This window comes from Ambystoma mexicanum, chromosome 2q (genome assembly GCF_040938575.1).
Source record: "Ambystoma mexicanum isolate Mex_15411 chromosome 2q, UKY_AmexF1_1, whole genome shotgun sequence".
NCBI lineage: Eukaryota > Metazoa > Chordata > Amphibia > Caudata > Ambystomatidae > Ambystoma > Ambystoma mexicanum.
In genome coordinates this window covers 1,392,104,339-1,392,123,732 of record NC_090924.1, presented here as the reverse complement: position 1 = coordinate 1,392,123,732, position 19,394 = coordinate 1,392,104,339, and the positions used below count along the sequence as shown (strand labels likewise).

Genomic DNA, 19,394 nt, shown 5'->3' with positions numbered 1-19,394 from the left:
AACCTGACTGGCTGTGCTGGGTGCTTGGAAGATGTCTGGTCGGAGATCGACCTGCCTCGCTTAGAGTGGGAGCAAGCAGAGATACTTGATGCCCCATTCACCGAAGAAGAGCTAAAAGCAACCATACTATCCGCTGGAAAAACGCCAGCCGCAGATTAGCTTCTGGCGGAATTTTATAGGGAGTTTGCAGGAGACCTCGCACTGCACCTGCTGCAGATGTTTGAAGAAGCACTTGAGGTAGGGCTACTTCCAGCGAGTCTCTGTGAGTCTGTGATAGTGCCAGTACTTACAGTACTTAATACGGGCAAACCGCTGCTTGAGTGTGGCTCATATAGGCCACTCTCCATGATCAATCAAGACTGCAACATTCTTGCTGCGATGCTGGCCAATAGATTGAAGGGCGTAATTGGTACTTTGATACATCCTAACTAAGCAGGCTATGTCCCCGTGAGACACAGACGTCCTGGAACCTGCGCAGACTGCATTATGTCACAGATAAAACTAGGGGAATGGAGGGGGAATATGCTGTAGTTTTGCTAGATGCGATTTAAGCCTTCAATTGGGTGAGGTGGGACTGGTTACATACAGCGCTGCGGCACTTCGGAGTGGGGCTGCGCTTTGCGCAATGGGTGCGCCTGCTGTATGAGAAACCATTGGCCCGAGTGCGAACCGGGAACCACATCTCAGAGGTGTGGGGATTGGGTGGGGGTACTAGACAGGGGTGCCCGCTCTCCCCATGCTGTTCATCTTGACATTGGAGCCCCTAGCTGCCTTCCTTAGGAAGGAATTTTAAGGAAGTGGGCATACAAATAGAAGGGGATATGCATGTAGTCTCACTGTACGTGGATGATATGCTGCTCTATGTACAAAATCCAGAAACTAACTTACCATATATAGTGGAGGCCCTAGGTGGCTTTGCATGATATACCCATAACTAAATAGAAGCCCAGATTGTTCCCACTTGCAGGCTTAGCAGCATTAGAAGAGAGACACTTGCCGGACCAGGGGATGCAGTGGGATGTGGACACCTTTGGCTACCCGGGGTGGATATTTTCCGTGATCCTAGAGAAGAGCATGAAGCAAATACATTAAAAGTGTTTCGTGTGGTTGAAAAACCCATGGAATTTTGGCAGAAGCTCCCGCTGTCAATGATGGGCCGCACATCGTTGGTCAAAATGGTGGTGCTACCGTGCCTGTTGTATCACTTTGTGGATATACCGCATGTGATCACGCGATCCTTCTTTCGGAAACTAGACTCGGCAGTAAGTAGATTTATTTTGGTTGGTAGACAGCACCAAATCTCACTGGAGGTCCTGAGAAGAGATTACGGAGACAGGGTATCTGGCGGGTCAGCTGCAGTTTGTTGTGTCATGGCTGGTGGGCGAAGCCTCTTTGAAAACCGGCCTGCTTGCCAATGAATCTACAAAATTTTACCTGAAGGAGGTGCTTTGGGTAGTGGGTTTTGGCTGGGTGGGTACATCAGGTTTGGTGGCACTGGGACGGAAATTATGCTAAAGATTGTGGACGATGGTAGGCAGACGAGACCCATACTCTCCCAAAATATACCCCTTGTGACGGTTTGTGGGGGAGGTCGGGATGGAATCCGCAGCAGGGTGATCACCTTAGCTGACCTGTTTCGGGATGGAGTGCTGTAGAGCTTCCCCGAACTAACCGAGAATTATAATATACCGAAGGGTCAGTTCCTGACCTACCACAGAGTGTTCAAGATGGCCACAGGCCAGATGGCCTGACCTGAAGACAGAAATGGGGACGTAACGCTGCACTCCCTATTTGATATATCTGAGGGGGGCCATGCAATTTCCATATTGTATGAATTGTTACTAGATTCGTTCAGCAAATCAGAGCTTACGGTCCTGTGCCAGTGGGAAGCAGATGTAGGTCGGGCCTTCTTGGATGAGCAATGGGCTGGAGCACTGTTTCTCCAGGAATGCTATATTCAAACGGATCCAGCTTGAAGTCACACATAGAGCAATCCGCAGTCCATTTCACGATTCCCGGGAGCAGAGATGCCTGAGATGCGCGAGTGGGCCCGTAAGCATACTGCACATAATCTGGGCATGCCCGGTGGTCAAAAGATTCTGGGAAAACATAGTGGGCAGGGCCTTTAAGGGCGGGCAGGGGGGAGACGCACCAATAGTCACCCGGAGGCATGTCTATTGGGAATGTCCCATGGCGATGTGTTGCAGTGCATTTGACAAGGATGAAAAACCACATGTGCATCCTGGCCAAGCGCACGATAGCGATGGCCGGGAAGTCCACGGATGGACTCTGCATGGCGGCCTGGTTGAGAGGTCTTAGAAGATGGACGAAGGCAGAAACAGTGGTGTGGCACAGGATGGTCGGTTTTAAGGGGTCAGAGGGAGGCCAGCAATGATGTTATGGCATGGAATACTCTAGTTCAGAAGATGTTTGCACACTCTGATGACAAGCCACCATGTGGCCCTTGCTTCAAGAAAGCTAAACATACTGGACATGGGAGGGTATAGGGTCTTAGCGAAGCCTGAGGTAGTGGGGTGGGCAGGGGTGATAGAAGCAGCATGCGTAACTGTTATCAACCCTGTTTGGGAGTTGAGGTGGTTGAGTCTTGTTTAGCTGAGTGAGATCTAGTCTGGAAGAGATGAATCGGCCCAGAAGGGAGGAGGGCAAACGTGTACAGCAATGGCCTGCTATTACACTGTGCACCAGGACACTGACTGTAATATATACTAACTATAAACTTTGAGCCGCATAGAACACCGGATGTAATTATCAACTCCCTCTCTCTTCTGCTGTCACACTCATCTACCTGTTAGTTTTTTTGTAGTTTTCTGTTGTATTGTTTACTTCTTTTTGTTGAAAATGCAATAAAAAAGATTTTTTTAAAAAGAGCTCTCTTATACTTCTGCTTAGCATTTATGCATATTTATTCTCCCGTAGAGATAATATATAATTAATTTAAAAAGTAGGGTCAACAATAAGCAATTCCGAATATAAGCAACAGTGTGGTAGAATACAATCCTAACTTCCCACGCTTCTCCTGTTTACTTCTATGAATCCAAAACTTACACCCAAAGCCTACAACCAATAGGGATCTGAAAGAAAAATCGAAAGTGTATACTCGCTTTAGAGCTTTCTAGAAAGGTGTGGAAGTAGCCATGTGATGCCACATCAAACAAAAAGCAAAAGCTAAACACCTATATAGCAAAAGCCTATAATAAAGCCAGGGGTATAAAATACAGGTAAACAAGTAGTGAACCACATTCTGTATTTCTCTTTCCTACGCACCAGATGTACATATTGAGTAATTGATTCTAGAAAGAAGATGTACAAGGGTGTGCCCAAGCTCTGAAGTGTTCTTCGCCCAAATGTGTACCACAAGTTTGACCCAGTATGTCTCAAGCACCAGTAAATAGTTAAGAAGGTAGCCTCGCAAAAACAACATGGCCACTCTACAGTCTATTCAAGACCATAGAAAAATTTAAAAATCGAAAATACGGTAATGGAAGCCCAATGTAATCTTCAGACCTTTAGAAGCTAGAGAATTAATATAATATCTGAGGCAATCTCAAAAATGATATCACCAGTGTAAAGTTGAGATTCAGATTTTGGTCTGGGATTGATACAAGGATGGCGTCTTACTCCTGTGGAGTGGTGATTCAGAATTCTTGGCTGAATTCAGGGGATGGCTAAATATTCAGAATTGGTGCTTACATTTCACCTAATTATTTATTTACTTGTTTATACCACACCATAGCCCATGGGCATCAGGGCGCCACATAGACACATAGATAGTTCAGCTAAGACGAGTCATAACATATCGTATCAGTGGTTGTGGCAGACCAACTATTCAAAAAGTAAAGTTTTCAAACGTTTCTTAAAATTTGTGTGTTTTCCATCTTGACGTAGGTTTGCCAGAAGATCATTCTATGCCTGAGCTGCCAGCACCGGAAATGGTCTGCCCTTGCCCCTTGTTCTTTTTACCCAGGGGATTGAAAGGCATTGTGCAGTACTTGAACGTAGAAATCTGCTTGATTTATAGTGAACCAACTTTTGTTTCAGGTATTGAGGGGCTTCACCGTGGAGACATCTGTGGGTTAATGTGAGAATTTTGAAGTGCACCCTCGTATCACTGGAAGCAAATTAAGTTTGTTCCAGGAATTCCTTATATGTTCCTGTCTACGGTCATTGCACACAATTCTCATGCATCATTTGGAATTATTTGTAGTCTCTGTAGGCATTCTTTACTGGCATCACCGAGCAGAAAATTACAATAATCCAATCTTGGTATTATAATAGATCGCACCAGAGTTTCGCAATTCAGACGATTCACCAGAGGTTGAATCTGCTGCAGTACCTTGAGGTGATAATGTGAATTTTGTATTATCCCATTTACATGGACATCAGCCCACAGGGAGGCTTCCATATGGACCCCTTCTTCTTCAAAGTTGGTATATCCATGTCCTAATTTAACCCTTGCCTGCATGGATCCATAAATCATATCTTCTGTATTAGAGCTGTTCAGGCACATCCAAATATTCATCATCCAACACTTAATAGATCAATATATGTTGTTATGTTAAGATTTTCGTTTTCGTAATTACCACAAAGTTCCATCACCAGCTGAATATCATCTGCATAATTCGTAAAGAAAAGGCCCATCTGTTCCATTTGGCCACACAGAGCTTTGATATAGATGTTAAAAAGAGTAGGTGATAGGCAAGCACCCTCCGGCAAGCCAAATTCTATCCGGGTTGACTCCGAAGTGGCACTGCCCCAGCACATTCTTGATGTTCTGTCACTCATAAAGGAATTAAGCCACTCTATGACATTCCTAGAGCAGATACCAGTATCTGATAGTGTTTGTAACAAGCACCTGTAGTCTAGTAAATGAAACGCTGCTGATAAATCTAAAAGGATCGACATCCCTACTTTACTGTCATCTAGACCTTATAGCATCTGCGTTTGCAGATACAAAAGAGCAGTCTCTGTCCCATGGTTATGCCTGAAACCTAATTGTTTCACATGCAAGTACTCTGATACTTCTAAGTAATCCTGCAGTTGCATAGCCGCTATTTTATAAATGATCTTAAGTAGAAATTGGGTGTTAGTAATCAGCCTCAAATTGAATGCCACCTTTAGGTGAATCTTGCTCTGAGGAGCATTTCATGATCATATCAAGACAGTTAATTAAGTCTTCTGATTTTATATTCTTCAAATTTCTACTCGCCACTTTCTTGGCGAGATTGTGAGTTTGCCTTTATTTTCCTGGTAGTTGATACAAGGTGTTGTTCTAATTATCACTATCAATATTCCCCAATGAGACCCAATCCAAGGTGTGGCCTTTCATATGGGTTGGCTCTTGATTTTGTGTTTGTATTCCTGTGTTGTTGTTCCAAAGTCATGGCTTCTTAATCCTCCATGTCCCCTCTCCACCTATTCAATTCCCCCAACATAATTGTGGCACAATTGGGTTTGTTCAGGGGATCTGAGAGAAGGCCTGAATCCTCATTAAAAGTAGAGTTTAAGACGGGGTTCCTGACGTCACTCTGCACTTACCATTCAAATGTATTAGGATCGTTTCAAATGTATTAGGATCGTTGAGGATGAGCTGTGCGCAACACAGGATGAACTAAGGTATCCCCATACCTTATCTGTTTAAAGCATTTCAAAGTATGTCCTCCCTGGTGAGCGCCTGCCCCCTTGAATAATAAATAGCTTGACTTCAATAGGTAGTGTGTCTCTTTTAGAGTTTTATTTAATTTCCCCCTATGTCGACACATGTTTCAACCATTTGGTCCTAATCAAGACAGGGATAGTGTTACATAGATACAATGGCATCCATAACTAAAACCAATGACCATCACATTTCCATAATTAACAAAATGAATATAAATCCAGTAACATGTGATGATGATTTGTAGTATTCATCCCAACATTATGTCATCCCAACCAAATAAATGATTTAAATTAAAAACCTGAAATTATGTGGTTGGTAATGGGAGGATTGGTAGGAAAGGAGAGACAAAAGATAAATAGATTTGCATTAATGATAATTGAGCTAATCTAGATCAGCCTTCACCATAGAAGTGCTATCCAGTTGCTGGCATAGCGACGAGTGCTTCACCATCTAGTGATCCATATCACCAAAGTGATACATTTATTGCCTGTGTTCAGTTTAAGTGGTTCTCCCATTATAATCAGGTACCTCCATCGTAAAAACTATCCCATGCTGATCATTGAGCGAATAACAGTATCCATCACCTATACAATGGGCATTGCTCCTAAGCGATGCCCACTGTCTTTAGTTTATATCAATCTATTTGCTTGATATTATATCAAATGTCTTCTATGTACACATACATTAAGATGGCTCACCTTAATATTTCTTCACACTTCAAATGCCTGATTTTGAGCTTTTCGACACAGGTCTTATCCCTTGGAAACAATCCATCAGTTTAATATTTAAATGATTCCTTACTTCATCCTGTAAACCCAAATTGTGAGTTAATAATTTCTTAAATATTGTCATTTGGGTTTCATAAACCATTCCGATATTATCCTCCTCTGAGGTTTCCTATTTACATTTGCGCTCATTGTTTCTCATAACACCTGTTAGGCGATACATCCCGATTTAAATACATATTTTTCTCTTCAGCATTATAATATGGCATCCCAATCTTTCTCAGCTTAGTGCTCAATTTTATATGTATATTTTATCTTATGGTGCTCCCGTTTTAAAGAAGTGCAGATTCTGGCGGCATTCCGCGTGTCCCGTTCTCAAACGCGAATGCCATTTTGAAGTTCGCTTTGTAGAGGGCAACCTAGCACTGATAAATTGCATCAGCTGAGTACAGAAACATAGCTAAGTGCTTTATTGATATAGATTATGAGAGTAGCGTTGTTTTGGGACAGCACATCCGACTCTCTGCAGTGCCCCGTAGCCATCACATCCACACACATCTTTGAGAGCCACATTTCCATAGGTGGGCTGGAGTATGCGCCCAGCAGGAAGAGGGTGCTGCATGTTCTGGCTTCTCTGGGCCCAGAAAGACCATGCCCTTTTGCACTGGTGACTGAAGCAAGAACATCTGATGGGACTACCTTTTATTCTCCTTATGGTGAGGCAATAGCAAGAACAAAATGCTACTTTGGTAAAGAAATCAACATAAGCCTTGAATGTAAATAATTCTACAACCTACAGATGTCTCATTGACTCATTGAGTTATTTATCATTTTCAAATACATAGTTACTTGGAACAAATAGCAACGTCAGTACAATATAGGTATATGATAACTTTCTTACTGCACTACATGAACTGTCCAGCGAGTACATGTTTGGCGCGGTAACTGACCAAATCATCTGAGATCAGGTCATTTTACATTATTACTAACCAAAGGCATATGGTTTGTGGATATTCAATATTTCCTTAGAAGACACTATCACCATTCCTAAACCATAAAACGTTCCCTACACTGCATGAAGGAGTACAGCAAATCATTCTCCTCAAAGTAGTTATGCATTGAAAAACACCAATCCGCTGATAACCACAGATGAAAGGCGGATAGTATTTAAATCGGTTGCAGAGGAAGCTGAAGCCAGGAAACAAATTCCCAAACGAAGGCAGGCGTGAATGATACAGATGTGGTAGTCTAGCACCCATTGCCACCCACAGTGACCACCCCGCACGCAACCAAGAATGTTCAGACTGCAATAGAATAGGGCCTTTCTCTTCAGTGTGCTATGCAAGGACTGTTGCATTGGTGGACGACAGGTATGTTGAGGACTGCTGAAATGATATTAGCCAACTTGTTCTCAGCATTGTTCTCAGAATTACAGACATGGCAGAAGTGCGCTGATGGAAGAAACCATATTGCATAGTATTGGTCAATGATGTCCCCTTCAAGATACTTGCTGACTACACCATTATACCCATAACTACTTACCGACAAACCTTTGGAAGCCAGAATCAATTCCACATATGGGGCAACTATGAAGGCCACTAGATTCATATCCTTGGATACCAGATGGTGTCCTTCCTTTTCAAAGGCCAATAGGCAACTGGATTGCTGTTTGTTTCAAAACACAGTTCCTCCATCCTTAGATGGAATGAAACAAAAAAGCAAATGCTTTCTATTGATTCCTGTTCTTGCCAGGACATCATTCAGAGGCCTGGCTCAAGAATTCTTAAGAACTATGTGCATTAAATAAAATCAATATAAGAAACTGTTACGGTCAAGACTCAAGTTATGTCCAGTGTGTCTCACAGATAGCAAATAACTTTCAGATCACTGTCAAGTGTTCAACTGTATCCCTAAATGTCCACTTATGTATTGTCCCCAGTGACTGTTCCATTTACTTCCCTCCACAAACTGGTCAGAATGTCCCACAAGCTCACCCCCTTGTAAGAAGCTCACTGCTTCCCTTCAAATCTGATTTCTTATCAATTGTACGTTCTTTTGTGATCGAGCGGGAATGTGGAACCCCGGGGGGCTCAAATGTTTATGGTATCGTTTTTTGATTCAAAGCATCAGAGGACCATGGTCTGATGTCAACCCAACAAGGAACATGGAGCACATCCGTTCGAGAGCCGAATGAGTGATACCATAACTCTGCAGATCACCCAAGTGGATGGGGCAATCGACTCTGTCCAAAACACAACCGCATTAAAGCTCCAATACTGTCATCATCCATCACCCTCTTATCGCCCAACAAGGAGGTGACAACTGACTCCATCCCCATGCCTTGTCTAAACCGAGACTGTACGGGTCTTAAGAAAGTCATTAGATGCCACCTATTCCTGAAGTTAGTGTACCACTGCCATTTCCGTTAAGTTTGGTCATGAATGGCAGGTGTGAGATTGGGTGAACCTTGCTAGATATTTGGGGTCCATTGAAGATTTCTTGAGAAGAGGGGGGACGCTGCTTGTTTAAAACCAGCAGTAAGAGTGGCTGAAAGAGGCATATGTTTAAAATGTGAAGAGCTGACTCAGAAAGGACTGTGTTAAGAAGGATATCCTTGGAAATCTTAGGGGTGGTAGATAATGCGGGCAGGGCCAGAGTATTTGATGAATGTTTTGAAGTCTTGAGTATTTAAAGGATGGGATTCTCTATGTTCTTTTTGTGGTCTCCTATAAATTAAGCAAGGCGAGAGGCTTTGCTGATCAGGTATTGGTGCTAGTACCATAAGCCCAGATCGATTTGACCTTAGAGTAGAAGGAATCCACTATTTGATTACAAAGATTGATTGAAGGATTAACCATGTCAATGAGGACAGGTGGGGATTTGAGCTCATTTACTACTTCAACTACTTCTTAAGAGAGTTGTTGGTGACAAAAATGATATCCTGATGGTAAACTGTATTCGCCTGTATCCGCGTTTCTTTATAACCACAGAAAATCAAGACTAACGACTGTCGGTTTGCTGCGGTTCTAAAGGCTAGACCGCAAAAACTATCCATATGCATCACAAGTACACCCGACTGAACATTGGTACAAAGCTCTCTTCCTCAACCATCAGTAGCTTTGTCTACATCTAATACTGTAATTGCTCCGATGAGTGCAAACCTGTTACCTTTTTTTCCTGGAGTAATTCATGGATAATGCTTGTCCCCACCGAAACTACCTTCATTAGTTCTTTCCTCTGACTCTTGTCCACGTAATTCCACGACCCATTGCCCTCTCAACTCTAAGCAACCATATATGATTTTTTCAGGAGGGCAACACACTAAGGGCCTCATTACACGGCAGGTAGTAAGGGTTTACCGGTACTGGTATTTTACCGGTACCGGTAAACCCTTACCGCCTTACTACGAGGTCCCTTTGCGGGTTGGAGAATTTAATGCCTGCTTTTTGCAGGTGTTAGAAACCAACCCGCAAAGGGACCAGGGAGCTAATTACGGTACCGCAATTTGCGGTGCCGTAATTAGCACCTTCCCCATTCCCATTATGCCCTATGGGGCAAAAATGAGAATGGGGAAGGGCAATGGGGGTAGGGGGAATTACCGCCCCACCAACCTTGGAATAGGGCAGTAACTCCCCTTTCCACCAAGGTGGTGCCGGTATTTTACCGGCATGGACCAAGGTGCTAGTAGCACCTTGGTCCACCGCCGTCCGTGTAATGAGACCCTAAATGTCAGAATGCTAAAAATGTACCGTGTGTTCCAGTGCAGAAAAAAACAAAAATGCAGGCGACCCAACGAATTTCGTCATCCATTTCCAAATCATTTATAAAAGATGCTCAGTTACCAACCAAGAAAATGACTCTCGCTGCTAGAGCAGTTCAAAATAGATATGCTAAAATTGCCTTGGTAAAACTAGCCAACGTGGCTCCTCCACCAATGCTACCTTTAGCATATGCACCGTTGAATGAGATTGTAGGTCTCTCTGAGAACCATACTTCTTCTCTGTCTGATGAAGCAGAATTCAATTAAGATGTGTAGAAATTCGCAAGGAAATCGACTTATATCTGACTTCTAAATCTACCAAACTTACTTGTGCATATTCTAATACCGCCAATACCTCTACTAAATCTACTCATGATCAAAATTCAACTATGATAACTTTACCTCCTGCTATTCCCTCTGTTTCCTTCTACTACTATTTCTTGCTCCAATCCCGCCCGACTCCCACAATACATTTACAACCTACTCCGCAAGATAAGGCTCTCTCTTGCACTGAGCCTGAATCTGCACCTCCCTCTATTGAACAGCTCGTGTCAACGACAATAGACAAATTCATGTCTAAATATGACTTGTCCTCAAGATGTCCTCTTAAACAGTCTCCCTTGATAATGGGAGGCCCTCTTTCAATGGACACTCAACCAAAACAAAATAAAGCTCCTGTAGTGTCTACGCAAGTCTTACCAACTTATTCAAATCAGACCTTCAACATTCCATTTATCGATAAGACTAAACATTTGCCTGCTCAGGCGCCATCGAAAAAAACATGGTTCTAGGCACTTTCTCCACTCTTTGGTCATTAGATGCAGAAGTTCCCCCTACACCAAATATGATTTAAATCGAGCCAGTATTCTGTCAATATTTGCAGAGATTCTTCTTCTAGAAGATATTAGCTAACAGGTAGAGTTTCTCTATGATCATGATTTTCCATTTCCAGGATTTGGTTACAGTCAAGAGTGGTTCTGAATGTGTTGTGGTCAGCTTGTTCTGAGCTATTTGAAATGGGATTCGAACTTCAGATCGATAATTTGAGAACAGCTGTAGATCCAGTTTCCAAAAGCATGAACCAACAATCTTTGGACCTCCTCTCTGAACCAACTGCCTCATTAAAAGTTCCGGTCTCGACTCAGTTGCAGTGCAGGTGCCGCTGTTCAAACAATTAACTCCAACCCATCTATTATGTTATCCCTTTCTTTGTTAAGTTGGAATACGAGGGGATTCAGACATCTTTTGTCCTCCTCGATCACTAAATTGGCTAACTATGATATCATCCAGTTCGGCGTCCTGTTAGCTTGCCTTTAGGGTTCGCTGAGCTGGTGTTTTAATTAAAACAAAATAAAAAATAAAAAATTAAATTATATCATCCTTCTCCAGGAAATCTGGTTGTATCAGTGTCCCTCTTGGGACAACCACCATATTATTTTAAATCCGGCTCTTTGTGCTGCAAAAGGCTGACCTATGTCGGGCCTTATGGTTCTTTTGAAAACCAATCCTTATATCAATCTGGTTTCCCATGAACACTTCACTCCTTATCTACAATTAGTCCAATTACTTCATATTCATTGTTTATTGGAATCCGGCCGCACAAACCACTGATACATTCCTGAAATCACTTGAGAACCTATGGCAGAAAACCTTACAATGGCCTTTGTTTTGCCATGTAATCCTGGCCGGGGACTTAAATTTACACTGTCTGGATAATTGTAAAACCTCTACTATGGCCAGGTAGAGACGCTGGACCACTTTTGTGGAATCCAAAAATGTTGTAATAGTCAATTGTACTTTTCCTGAGGACATCCCCCCTAGCCGACTTGGAGGAGGGGTACGACGACAGCAACGATTGATTTCATCTATGGGAGTCGTAATTTATTCCATTCTTTACCTGGATTCCACATATCGTCAGCTCCTGAAAGTGATCACGACAAGTTGAATTTGTATTGGACAACTTATAAGAAAGCAGATTATTCTACTGTTGCTATACTAGGTACAGTTCAAGTAAATTCAGCACGGAATCGGCTACGTTGGACTGAACCAAAGTTGACACAGTTCAATACTAAACTGCAGACTGAATTTCAGAACTCTCTGAATTCTAACTCTTGTGAGTTTGACTACACCAAACTGCTATATCTATTGTCCTCCATGTCTAAGCCGAGTAACTCACGGTCAAATTCGTATAATTTTGACCAGAACATGCAGAAACAAAAAGCCCTGTTTCAGAACAAGAGGAAATTAGCTCAATTATTACCAACTGAACTCTGTTGGTCTGCTTTAAAATCAATCAAAACAAGCTATAGAAATTGGAGACGATCTTACCAGGCTTCCCTGTTTCAATCAGATGGTGAGTCTATGTTAGCACAACTGGCATCTAAAAATACTGCGGGCACATGGGCGCTCATTAGTTAGACATATAAGCATTTTCAATGTTATATGCAAATTAATGATGTTTCGCCGACCCAATGGCTTGCTCATTTTGCTAGCTTGTATGCAGCTCCTATATCCCATCAGCCACAAGGGCCGCTGACTATGAAGGGCTCTTTCTCACTGCATTTTACTAAGGAGGATATTTCTTATTATATTGAAAAATCCAGTAGATTCAGAGCTCCCGGCCCTGACGGTCTTTTTAACCTGATTTTGAAAAAGTTTCCTGAAACCTGGCCTGCCATCCTATTCGAGATCTTTAAACAGGTGGTGTCAACTCAGAGGATTCTGTCATCCTGGTGCAGCTCGGTAATTGTTCCAATATTGAAGAAGGGCGATAGGAACAATCCAGCTAATTATAGGCCTATCGCCCTTCTTGATGCCCCGGTTAAAATCTTTGCTTCCTTGATTTTGTGAGACTTATATTTTTGGATTGACTGTGCGAACATGCGAGACAAGTTCCAGACTGGCTTTGTTGCCGGAAAGGGCACAGCTATTAATATAGCTACTCTTATCTCAATTTAGGCCCTCTGTCGGCAGCAGGGCCAATCTTTTTTTATTGCTTTCGTTGACTTCAAGGAAGCCTTTGCTTCTGTTGATCTATCTCTAATGCTGCACAAACTAGTTACCTTGGGCTGTCCTTTCTCACTAGCCAAACTGATATTGATGCTCCATTCGAATACTTCTATACGTATCAGGCTTTCTCTTAATGGCCCACTTACTGCTCCTATCCCGAATTTCCGTGGCCTTAAGCATGGGTGTATTCTTGCAGCTACCATTTTCAATCTTTTTATCCTTGATATGGGCAAGAGGTTTGTAGATATTAACTCTGATGCCCCAAAATTGGGCCCACATCACATCCCATGGTCCCTTTATGCTGACGACCTTATTCTTCTATCTAAAACTCAGGTGGGTCTGCAAAGATTGATTAATGGTTTAACATCCTATGCAGCTGAAAACACTATGACCATTAATCTGGCCAAAACTCAGATTATGGAATGCTATAGTTGTAAAATAGAGAAACGGAAGCAATTTATTTGGACTCTTGGGCAAGAACGTATACTAACTACATCTGTATACAGATATCTAGGAGTTACAGTTAATAACTCTGAGAGTGATACTATTCATGTGGCCGACATAAAATCAAAGCTTCAGGCCCTAATCTCTCAAGCAACAACTATCCTTTACAAATTCGGCAAATTGTCGTGTAGCCATCTTCTTTCTTTCTACTCTTTGAAAGTGATACCTATTCTCTCCTACAGTTCTGAATCATGTGCTCCAAAAGCTTGCCTTTTTTGGGACCGATTGCAGGGTAGGTTTTGGCGTTCGATCTTTAATTTGCCCAACTTTGTTCCTATTGCCTTAATTCGTTTCGAACTAGGCCTACTATCTTTGTACAGTATGATTGCATGGAAATCAATTACATTGTTGAGAAAGTGTCTACTGTCCCTACAATATGTGGACATCTCTGAGATTTTGGCACAATATTTGCGGCAATCAAATCACGACTATCAGCTAAATTGGCGAAATGTGGTCACAAACTTTCTTATTGATGCCGATATCACAATTGATACCTTAGTCACCAATCCTAATCGTGCCAAAACAAAACTTTATCAAAGAGATTGGATTTACACTAGAGAATTGTGTCTACGTTACACAGATTGGAACCCTGTTCAATATGGATATAAAAAAAAAAAATAGAATTCCTGAATCCTATTTAATTAAATATCCTTCACACAAATTTAGAGGAGATTATATGAGGTTCTGTCTCAATCTCTGGCCGACTAAGTATATTCAATGTAGACGAAAGTTCTTGGCACCTAATGAGAATGTTTGTAGATTCTGTAAATGTACTACCTACCCAGAAACTCTGAAACATATCGTTGCATATTGCCCTGAATTACATGTTAAAAGCTGTAAATATTTTCTCTGATATTTTGCACAACTGAGATCTATCGACAATGAAAAATGTTGACTGCTAGTATTTGGTACTAAACAAATGTCTATCAAATTAGCTACTATTGGCTACCTGAATGAATTGGATTTGTAGATTTTAAATTCCAAATATTAACTGGGTGTGGAAAGATGTAATTTTTATGAGAAATCTTACTGTATTCATTATGAATTGTTTTATCTCATGTTTATGTATAACTGATTCTGTTTTTAAACATTTACTTATAATTGTATTGATGGAATTATTTTTATAAATTGAAAGGTTGTTTATTCAGCCAAAACTAATAAAACAAAGAAAAGAAAAGGCTAACCGTTTACTTTTTATCCTACAAACCTTGCATTTGTTTGTTAGCCAGGTGCTTTGTATGCCATAGTTGGGTTTTCATATTTTTTTTTTATTTAAGTTTTTATTAAATTTTGAACAAACAAACAATAAACCAAACAAACAGTGCATGTTCAACAGTTTCATTACACTTTTTAAATTCCCAAACCACTACTCCCACTACCCCACCCACCTTGCGAGTCTATCACCTTGAGTCATCAGATTCCACACCCTGTGGTTCGGTCCCCTCCTCAACAGGTTCAGTCGGGTCTTCTAATGACCCAAACAATCCGGCTATCAGTGATTTCCAGGCCATCAGGGACTCATTCTCCTCCTCCCCCCCGTTGCTGCATGCCTCTTTCCATACTATGGTTTCGGCTTCTGCCCATCTTTGCAAGTCTTTCCACCACACCTCTATCCTCGGCACATGACATGACTTCCATCCCATGGCAATCCTTCTCTTTGCAAGCACATAAGCCAGGTCCCTTAGTTTGTTTACATGTCTGAGTTTCCGTGGTCTGGGGAACCCCCCCAGCAGGCAGGCCCATACCGTGTCTACTACTATCTTGACCCCTCTTCCTTCTAGTTTCTCTTTTACACCCCTCCAGAACATCTCTATGATCGGGCAAGACCAAAACATATGCACCATGCCTGCATTCTCTTCGTCGCACTTAGGGCATGCTTGCCAACCTGCATTCTCGAACCTCGATATCCTCCCAGGCGTCATATAAGCCTTGTGTGTTATGTAAAGCTGTATCTGTTTCAGTCTCGCGTTTCTAGACACTTTCTTATGAAACCTTTGCACCCGTTCCCACATCCCATCCTCCATTTGGGCCCCAACCTCTGTTTCCTAGTCCAATCTCAGTTGCGTGACCTACTTCCCCAGTTTAGACATCAACATCTCGTACAGTCTGGAGACCTCATGGCCCCCTTCAGCTATACCATATATAACGTCTATGGTGGCGTCCGGTTCTTCCTCCAACACAGTTTCGGGCCACATCCTCTTAATCCTCTGTACCATTCTGTGGTACGTGATGTACTGGCCTTCGTGCAACCCAGCCTCCTCCCGCAGCCCCTCAAAGGTAACACAAGAGCCCCCCTGCCAAATATCCCCCATCGTTGCCACCCCAGCCGGCACCCAGGGGATCCGGAGTATCAGTCGCAGCTGAGCGTCTGCCCCTGTCAATACCACCAATGGCATCTGCGGCGAGCATGGGGACGGGTTCCCCATCAATTGGCATGCCCTACGCCACACCTTCCACCCCAGCAGCATCATTTTAGGGCGCCCCAACATCTCCACCCTGGGTGCCCAAGTAACTTCTTTCAAATAAAAGGGTGCACAATCCCGCCCAAACAGCCTAAATTCGGAGGTCTCTTCATCAGATAGCCATTTGGCAACATTTTGCAACTGACTTGCCACATAGTACGCCTCGTAATTGGGCAGCTTTATACCCCCTTTGTCATGGAAGTTCTGGAGCTTCCATAACGCCACTCTGTTTCGCGTGCCATGCCACAGAAAGTCCCTACACATGCTATTCAGTTTGGCAAAAAACCCTTTAGGAATCAGATACGGAATATTCCCGAAGTAATGTAGGAGCCTCGGCAGGACCACCATCTTTAGCATCGCTCCCCGCCGCATCATCGCCAAAGGCAGCTTCGCCCAAAACCGCATGCATTTCTCAATTTTTTGGATTACCACCTCTGTGTTACACCTATGCTCCTCCCCCACGGTGTGATAATAAGGACCGACTGTGTTCATAGACTTAACCAAATATTATTCCAAATTTGTACAGAACATTTCCTCCAGGATAGCACTGATGCTCGCTGTCCTTGAGGACTGATTGTTTCTGCAAACAAGGAAACTGATGTGGGCACTCTTGAAGAAGGACCCCTCTTACTGCTCGTGGGTGACTGCCAAATGGCTTTGACGACATTATGAATGATGTGTGTCTCAAGCCCTTTTATCCTGAAGTTCTCATCATAGCAGTGGATGCCAGTGCCTATGGGCTGGGCATGGTCATGTTAAGGTTCCACAAGTCAATGGGACTTGCATAGCTGCCTTTGCGGCCCCTGAAAAGAATGATTAGGTCATCAACCATGAAAAGGATGGCTTGGGCCAACCAAACATTTTAGCTCCTACATATGAGGTCGCCGTGTTCACATCTGTACTGACTATTGTTCCATAGCCTCATTCGTCCGGTCACAAAAAAGACCTCATCCAGGTTGACCCACTGGTCAATCATGTTACAAGAATTCAACATTCAAATCTACTGTTCCCAAGGTTGAAATACAAGTCAGCCTGACAGGGCTATAAGTCTCCAACAGACCCCGCTAGGTGGGACACAATTGAATGCAGAATCGCCTTAAGGCTGCCTTCCTGGAACCCAACTGAGCTTCCGCTGAAGCCACATTGGAGTTCAAACAGAAGCGGATAACTTGCTGGCAGTCATCAAGTGCCCATGGTTTTATTATTCACACGTGATGGTTTAATTATTCACACGTGTTGGCTGCCATTGAATTGAAAAGTATTTTACACGTATACCGACAGACACACACAATCTTGAAAACACTCGACTACATCAAAGAGCAATAATTAATATAATAATACACATTTTCATATTTTAGGATATTAACAATTCTAAAATCCATACATGTGTTTCAATTCCTTCTCGAACACTTCAGCACAGACAGTGCGATACGGTGTGTTAAAAAGAAAAAACACATGCAAAATTCGATCTGAGCGCCCATAAACCCGGATTCAGGTCAATGCGTGCGGCCTTCGCGTGAGCAGGTAGCAATACGATTCCCCCCACAGATATGTGTGCTTTAAACATTGAGAACCATTTCCGGTTGGGCTCGGTTAGCACATTTAAGACAGAGGGGGGCCTTGTTGGCGGTACCACCGCGCGCTCTGACGGAAAGAGAAGCATACGGTACCTGTTGGCACACGATCTGCGCATCATGGTCTCGCATGTCACTGGTTCCCACGGCACCTTAGGCCCTCTGCTTTTGCCGGTGCGCCGAGGTTGTTTGCAGTCGTTGTCATGGTAACTGTATCCTTAGCCACAGTCGGCAGCCATTATTGATTTGTGAAGCAATACAAGTGGTGGCACTGGACGCAGCCCACCTGCGCCTTATTTCCCAGGGCAGTTACTGTACATTTCTTAGCTGCTTGGATGCCCCTTTGACCACACTGCTGAACACGTATAATTCTGCGTTTGCACCCTCGATCTCCATTGGTAGCCAATCGACATTTTTAAATTTCTTGTGAATTTCTAGGTATTTATTTATGCCCAGTTTCTCAAGTAATATTGTTTTTCTTAATGGTTATCCTGGGCACTTCCGAGTTTCTTTTGCAATTGTACATTATTAATACCCAGACTTTCAGAACTGATCTAGAGGTTAATTCTCCAGGGATCCCTGAGCTGGTAAACTTCCAGGAACGCTCATATGTTCGAAAACAACCACACTTCTGGGAGACAGACGCAAGGGAAACAACGGAGATTTAAATTCATTTACCCAATTAAAAGAACTTAAAGGTTTCTGGGCCGGTAGGATTTGTTATAATCCAACGATGTTCCTGTTTCTCAACAATGCTAAAATAAACCTTTAACTGGAGCCCAACTTGATACGCATGAAATTATTTTTCGTCTTTTACAGTGTATTATAGATTTTGCCGAATACAGAATATTTATTTTGGTCTAAGAACATACATTAGGATTTCATGGAAATGCCTTGTACGTCTCGGCAGGATAGCTCAGGGGCAATATACTTGCCTTGAAAGCAAGGTGACTCCAAGCAGCACAGGTTCCCCGGGTCCGCACTTAGAAACCTCTAGGTATTAAGCGAGTTATAAATAACCAATCATATATTACCACGCTTCCATCTTAGATTGGGTTTGTAATACAAATATTTATGCACAGCCAATCTTGTGTTACCAATGTCTATATGATTGTATCCGTTGCCGGTCAAAGTAGTGTGTTGCCCGGACTACCCAGGAAAAGCCGCTCACAGAAGAACGTAAAGGAAGAGGAGGGTGGACGTCAGGTGACCAGCCTCGGAAAATGGGAGAGGAGGGTGAAGATGCTGGTAAGTGGTTGGAGGGTGGATTTGGAAAAGCTTTGGATTGCTCAAGGGGGCAGGAGGAGTAGAAGGCACAGCGGGGGAAGTGAATCATTTGGGGGCAAGACCCGATCTCTGTGAAAAGGGTGGACACGCTTAGCAAGTGCACCATTGGTGTTATCACCCCGTGTTGCTATGAACCGATGTCATGGATGCTAACCTGAGGCCCACATTTCATCGCTCTTAAGGAAACTCGCTCATTCAGTGTTTATACTTTAAAGAAGCTCTCATTATGGAGGAGCATTCGTAGAAGCTGAGGAAAAAGGGCAGGGTAAGCTGTGCTCAAGAGCATAGAAGCCCTGATCCGAGAGGCCCTGCGAAACAAGAGGGAAAACTGAGAAAATCAAGATTTGGGGAAAAGGTGTGAGCCAGGCTCCTAGACATTCCCCCTACTCTTAACTG

The 19,394-nt window shown here is 43.0% G+C and overlaps 1 protein-coding gene across 1 annotated transcript in view; it reads right to left on the bottom strand.

Moving 5' to 3' along the window:
- The window catches only part of PP2D1 (protein phosphatase 2C like domain containing 1), a 99,886-nt gene extending 81,939 nt beyond the window's left edge, over positions 1 to 17,947 (bottom strand). Inside the window, exon 1 of the mRNA XM_069648877.1 lies at positions 17,808 to 17,947. Within this exon, the coding sequence (XP_069504978.1) occupies positions 17,808 to 17,833 (26 nt within the window). The 5' untranslated portion in view covers positions 17,834 to 17,947. The remainder of the gene's footprint in view (positions 1 to 17,807) is intronic.
- Between the last annotated feature and the right edge of the window lie 1,447 nt (positions 17,948 to 19,394).